Source organism: Nicotiana tomentosiformis, chromosome 11 (assembly GCF_000390325.3).
Source record: "Nicotiana tomentosiformis chromosome 11, ASM39032v3, whole genome shotgun sequence".
NCBI classification, from domain to species: Eukaryota; Viridiplantae; Streptophyta; class Magnoliopsida; order Solanales; family Solanaceae; genus Nicotiana; species Nicotiana tomentosiformis.
Genome location: NC_090822.1, coordinates 4,471,144 through 4,478,385, shown reverse-complemented (window position 1 = coordinate 4,478,385; position 7,242 = coordinate 4,471,144). Strand labels below are relative to the sequence as shown.

General features: G+C 31.3%; 1 protein-coding gene across 1 annotated transcript; it reads left to right on the top strand.

The window, feature by feature from the left end:
• Positions 1-4,505: 4,505 nt before the first annotated feature.
• LOC104102763 (RING-H2 finger protein ATL13) lies at positions 4,506-7,042 on the top strand. The gene has a single exon (XM_009610578.4). The coding sequence runs from the start codon at positions 5,347-5,349 to the stop codon at positions 6,850-6,852; it is 1,506 nt and encodes a 501-aa protein (XP_009608873.1). The 5' UTR covers positions 4,506-5,346; the 3' UTR covers positions 6,853-7,042.
• Positions 7,043-7,242: the final 200 nt, after the last annotated feature.

Here is a 7,242-nt window from a genome sequence, read left to right as displayed (position 1 = left end):
AAAAATTAACTTGAGATATCGGGTTTGAGTCCTGAGAGTGGAATCGCCTTTGTTAGGAAGTGCATAATCTCCTAATATGAGACTTTCTAGTGAAAAATAGATTTAGCCGGGGCCTCAACATAAATATCAAACACAGGGCGAAAAACCATAACAAAGTCTATGGAAAAATGAGATTCTATAACAAGGTGGGATATATAGGCTAGGTGCATAAATCAGGGATGGAGACTTCTATTCATTTTGAGCATTGTGCCAATGCATGCACTAACATTTTTTTTTGTCAAAGATCCCAATATATTATTACTTGATCATTTGCTTCAGCCATTAATTTTGGCAAAAAAAGTTAATTGATTATTTAAATATTTTAGAAATTCTTTAGGGTCTAAAGCTAGACGTTACATGTGGATCTTCAATACAGAAATTGTTTAGAGCTGTTTGGTATAAATAAAAAAACAAAAAGGAAAGGACAAAAACAAAGTTCAATATGTTCACGGAAATCCCTCCATATGTCCTGTTTTAAAAGCTATATACAATTAGGCTATTTTTTAAAATATTATAAATAAATTTTTATGATAGATATATATTAAGTAATTAGCTAAGTAACTCGATAAAAATGATAACTAGTGTTGTCACATTTTATATTACATTAATAGTGTAATTTTCTGTACCTGATAATGTATATAATTTAAATCCTTATAGTTGAAATATAAAAGAGTTTATGGTATAAATTTATTTGCACACGGTATTACTCCAAACTATATTAGCTTACCATGCCAAAGTGATTTAATAAGGTGAAAATATTATACATATTAATTAATTATGATTAAGCGAGAGAAGTATATATCTACTAATACATATTAAACATTTATTTTACCTAGTGCATAATATCGAGTACGGGTAATTTTTACCGGTACTTACTATTGAACTCTTCTAGAATCTATTTAACGTATTAATTCATTTGAGTCCATTATTTATCTAATGTAGACCTACATAATGAGCAAATATATTTTTAGAGAGGTTCTTGTGAAACTAATTTTTAATTTGATGTAACCATTTTTGCAATGTAATTGAAACCTTTAAAATATTTTTTATTTCTATTTATTTTCATAGGTAAGGTTGATTGAGTTACTACTAAAGAGGTGAAGGTCCACCAAAAATAAATATCAAAATTGTACCTATAAATTCTGATGGAGCCAACTAGGACCATAGTTAGGGTTCACATGCCACAATTATAGCTAACGATCAATAACACCTTATTTCAAGCTACCCCATTTATTGCAAATAGAAAAAAGAAAAAAAGATTTTTTTTTTGGAGGTTGTATTGGATTACACTTTTCACCAATTACCTCAAGTAATTTAAAAAGTAATTGTATACAACTCTATTTAATAAGATTTAGCGGTAAATGAGGACATGTACTTGATAAAAGGTTGTGGAGATCGAGTATTAGTATAGAAGGTTCGCAGTAGTAGATCGTATTTTCCTTCAATTCCGGTAGTTGTAGCATTACTTTTGTTTTATCTTTTTCTTGGATTTCTAATATTATATGATCGGTAAGTTATTATCTCATTGTTACTGCAATTTCTTTTCCTACGACTTTTCATTATTTTTATATTTCTATTTGCTTTAATATTGCTGCGACTGTACTTGCCTGGGTCGAGAGTCTTTTGAAAATAGTCTTTCTACCTGCATACGGTAGCAGCTGCGTACACACTACTCTCTAGACTCCACATGTGAGAATATATATACTGAGTATGTTGTTGTTAGTAGTAGCCTATAATAAATAATAATAACATGTTATAATAAATTAAATTATATTGCTAGAATAAATGTGTGTCGTGTGTGAGAGAGACACGGTAAAGATCAAATAATTTTCAAACATAAAAAGGTTACAATCTTTTTAAGACACGAAAAAGGAGAGTGTGTGAAATCAATTGAAAATTTTGAAAGTGTAGATTTATCTGAAATGACAGGACTAATTATGACTGAATTAGGGATAACTAACTAAAAAGGCTTGATTCTCCATTGCCAAAAATAATAAATGCTCATTAATTAACATAATAGCCTTTATATTAGAGTGAACTTGGTCTAATCTTGGATTAGATGCAACTTTTCGACAAAATTGGGATAATCAAATCCTTGCCGTATACTACGATCGAGGGTTACCAAAATTAAGGTTACACAAAAAGCAAGAAAGTTAATTTTACGACTTAATTCTACTCCCCATGACATTGTCAAAAATGAATTAATCCCCCCCAAAAAGGTGATTAACAAAAAGTAAATTATCAATCTCTACGTCATTGTGTTTAAAATTTTCTATTATTGACTAACTTATCCTGATTTTTTTGCCACCTTTCTTTGACTTCAAAATTGGCCACTCTGATGAGGGTTTTAACTTTTAACCCTATTAATTTATACCTTTTTATTTGTTTTAATTTGTTTTTGCATCAGCAACTTTTTGTGTACTTTTCGTGATTTCATTTCGTGTGACGTAACCTGTTATTTTAATAAAAATAAAGTGAGTATTCTTTTTAATCAATTTTTTCGATTATATAAAGAAGTTCTGAAGCACTTTAGTACTAAAGTATGTAATATGTACTTTCTAAAATTTACAAGATGCTCCCATTTAATTTTATGAGATTAATCTCCAAGACTGGCAACTCCAAATTGATGGTGCTATTAAAGAAGACATTTTATTTTCTTATCCTTTACTTGGAAAGCAATAAAATTAAGAAACTGAATACATTAACTAGACGTCTTAGGTTTGAGCCCTAAAATTAGAATCATTTTTTATAGAGAGTAATTTATCCCTCAAGTGGGGCTTCCCAAGCTAATTTAGATTAGTCTGCTTTAAATTGGAGTCGGCTTTCCTATTACTTTTTGAGGCCGATTTTGATGAGACTGGGCAAGATCGGGATTCACTATCGCTTTTCGCTTACCGCGGCTCACTCCCTTATCGCTTAAAGGGTGAAATCACCAAAGCATGTCTTTGATAGAGAGTACTTTAGTCCTCAAGTAAGGCTTTTTAACGCTGATTTTGATTAGTCAGACTCAAAGCGGGTACTAAACGACGGGTGAAAAAAAAAATACTAAGCAATAATTGCACCAATTATAGGCTCATCTTCATTTTTACTAGCTCCAAAAAACATACAAAAATTTGAATAACCACTAGCACTACTATAAACTAGGGAGACATAAAAGTAGAAGATCCGTGTTATGTGTAGCTAATTAGTTCCACAGCTTAATGCACTTTAAACGGCACAAAAAGTTAAAGAAGAAACTACAAATCCAAGAAAAAGGTGAAAATGAAACATTAGTCTATATTTCTTTTTTAATTACTTTTTGTGCTTTTTAAAAATTTTTGTTTTATTGTTTTATCACTTCCAAGACTGGGGTCCAGCATTGACTACCACTTCTTTCTATTTCTCATCTCAAAAAAAAAAAAAAAAAAAGACAAGGGCACAAGATTGTTTGACTTTCAGACTTTGTTTTCTTGCTTTGTTTTGTCTTACTTACAAAGTGACTTTCATGGGATCAAATATAGAAGTGGAATAGAAGCTCTGAAAACAGAATGTAATCAGAAGGGGTAAAAAGTTAGTGAGACAAAATGATGAAAAGATTTAAAAAAAACATAAGAATGGTAAATTATGGTCCCCTCCTATAAAGTTTGTCAAAGTTACAGATAGCTCCCATTAAGTTCTTCATATTAATCTCCAAGACTAACTTCAAATTGATGGTACTATTAACGGTCATTTACTTCTTAACCTTTACTTGGAATGGGCAATTTAATTGAAAGCAATAGATTAAGGAACTAGAAGCATTTTCAATACCGACAGCAGCTCCCGCAAAAACAATTATAGTAATTCTAGTGCCAATTAATTTTAACCTTTAAAAAGCAATAGATTTCACGAAATTTAACTAGTTATCTTTTATTTTAGAATGTCGTGTGTTTTTCATATGTCAACGTGTAAAATACGTCTAAACGACAAGATTAGGAAGATAAATGGAACAACTTAAGGCATAATCATAATTAACTTGCATTGCTTTACTATTATCTGGATGGTATTTTTCACTTAAACAATATAACATCATTCAATATCACTATAATAGTGATTATATTTGTATTAGGAAAACAAGAATTAATAGTAAAGTAATGTAGATGAAGGAGAACATTATCATAACTAGTAAAATTGTTATCACGTGATTATGTAGTCACGGGTTCGAACGTTGAAAATAACTTATTACAGGAATGTAAAGTAAATATGTATAATAGACCCTTATGGTCCAATTCTTCCCTTTACCTCGTATGTCAGAACTAGCTTAGTGTACCGAATTGTTCTTTTATAAACTCAAGAAGCTAAGTGGGAAAAGGACCATTTCGATTCACAGTGAAAATTCAATTGTTTACCGCTAAAAAAACACTGTTTTCTTTCTTTATTCTTAATGCTAACTAAGAGAATTAAATGTACATTGGATTTGCTGTTGTGATTTTCTCCAAAGTCAACCAAAAGAAGCCTTGCATTTGGTGAAGGATAATAAAGAAATCACCTGCCCTTAATCTTTCAATTTTTTAAAGAACACAAAAAATTAAACATTTTTCTCAATTTGATGAATCATTTATTTATATCTTACAGATCAAAGCTTGGATCATCAACAATAATGTCTGTGCTGCTCTCTGATCAAAGAATTTAATTGCTTAAATTTTTTTCAAATATTTTATTTTAGTCTCATCTCATTTACACCTCTCAACCAGCCATTCTTCAATTTCCCTTTCAGTAAATTTGACCTTGCAGGTTCCTTTTTCTAGTAAAATATCATTAAAAGATCTCTTTTTTAGAGTCTTTATCACAACCCCATTTTCTTATATCTCTTCTCTCCACCAATTCTTTCATATTTTCATCCATTTCCTTAAAAAACCTCTGAAAGACTGAACCTTTTTTACTCTTGTGTTCATAAGCCAGAAAGTTTGAATCTTGGTGAGTTTTTCTTATAGTTTTCAAGAAAATATGAATTGGGGTGTTGTTAAAATTCAAGAAAGTAGCGTTCTTTCACATTTTCATACTGAAACCTCTGAAAGATTGAAACTTTTGAGTCTGTTTCCATTTTCTTGATCATTTTCCTATAGTCACATGCCAAAAAGTTTGAATCTTGGTTGTGTTTATCTTGTAGTTTTCAAGAAAATATGGGTTGTATTCTTCTTAAAATTCATAGAAGTTAGTGTATTTTCTCACTGAAAACCTCTGAAAGATTGAAACTTTTGAGTCTGTTTCCATTCTGTTGTTCATTTTCCTATAGTCACAAGCCAAAAAGTTTGAATCTTGGTGTGTTTTTCTTCTACTTTTCAAGAAAATATGAGTTGGGTTTTTGTTAAAATTCAAGAAAGTAGTGTTCTTTCTCCTTCAAATCAGCCACTTTTCCTCCTTCAACCACCACCACCACCCTTAACACCATTTTCTACACATGATTCTAGTGGTAGTAGTGGCGGTCTTTTCAATTTGAATAACAAAGTAAGCCCAAGTATACTTCTTGTTATCATAATTCTTGCAATTATCTTCTTCATTTCTGGTTTACTTCACTTACTTGTTAGATTTTTATTAAGGCCAACAAATAGAGATCCAGATGAATTAGACAATGTAACAGCACTTCAAGGTCAATTACAGCAACTTTTTCACTTACATGATTCTGGTGTAGATCAATCTTTTATTGATACACTTCCTGTTTTCAATTACAAAGCAATTATTGGTGTCAAAGACCCTTTTGATTGTGCTGTTTGTTTGTGTGAATTTGAGCCAGAAGATAAGCTTAGATTACTCCCTAAATGTAGCCATGCTTTTCATATGGAGTGTATTGACACTTGGCTTTTGTCTCATTCAACTTGTCCTCTTTGTAGAGCTAGTTTATTGCCTGATTTCTCTTCATCAAATAACAACCATAGTTGTTCTCCTATTGTCTTTGTTCTTGAATCTGGAAGTGAAAGTTCAAGGGAAAATATTGTTCAAAATAGTCATGAATTTGGATCATTGAGAAGGAATAATTCAATTTCAAGACTAAGTTTAAGTTCCCATTTTGAGGAAATTAATGTCTCAGATATTGTTGTGGCAAAAACTTGTGATGAAATCAAAGGAAAAGAAGAGGAAGTTGAAAAAGTTGTACAAGTGAAATTAGGAAAATTCAAGAATGTGGAGCCACAAGAAAGTGAAGAAGGAAGTAGTAATAATATTGATTCAAGAAGATGTTTTTCAATGGGATCATTTGCTTATGTTTTAGATGAAACTACAGCTTTACATGTTCCTATTAGAAAAACACCCTCAAAAAAGAGTTCAAACAAGAAGCCAAATTTGCCACCTTTGACACCAGGTCATAGACAAGCAATGTCTGAATGTGGATGTGATTCAAGAAGGGAATTCAATGGATTTGAGGGATTCAAATTTGCTGAAAATTCCATGCAAAACAACATTCATGTCAATGAAAACAAGATTCTTGAAAATGGGAGTTGTAAAAGAGAGAGCTTTTCAATTTCCAAGATTTGGTTAAGGGGAAAAAAGGATGAAAATAACAATTCAAGAAGGGCTTTTTCTTTCCGGTTTCCGGTTAGCCGGAATATTCCAGCCACGGCGGTTCCAGGTGGCTCCGCCGCGACCAAGAATGGTAGTGGTGGTGGTGGTGGCAGTAGCAGGACTATTTCAGAGATTGATATTGGTACATGGGAAAATAATGGAGGATGTGATGAAGAAAATCAATGCTACAATAGATTGGAATTTCAACCAAAAACTCCATCTTTTGCAAGGAGAACACTTCTTTGGCTTATGGGAAAACAAAACAAAGTTATACACTCTTCTTTCTCATCAAATCTCTAGTATTTTTTTTTTTTTGAATTTATTTATTTTCAAATTTTGTTTGATAGATGTAGAGGTGAATTACTAGAAAGGAGAAAAGAAAAACAATTATGCAAAAGAAGAAGAGAAGGAAAAATATTTGGAAGTTTGGAATAGTATCTAAACACAACATTTTGCATCTTCTATATCAAATTGCTTATTAGACAATCAATTCTTTTTTTCCAATTTTAGCTAAGTATATCTAGTGTGAAAGTTTCTAATTATTTCCAAGTAATTTTACAGCTGTGCTTTGTAGTGTTTGAGTTTTCTTTGTCATGTATTTATGAGGTAGTTTTGGTTGTAAGTTATGAAGGCTAGTATTAAAGGTGGTAGAGTGGTTGTTGTGGTCACTTATGGCATTCAAGAAGGGGA

Excerpts from the sequence above, each read along its gene's own strand:
- LOC104102763 (XM_009610578.4), top strand. The coding sequence starts at position 5,347 with ATGAGTTGGGTTTTTGTTAAAATTCAAGAAAGTAGTGTTCTTTCTCCT.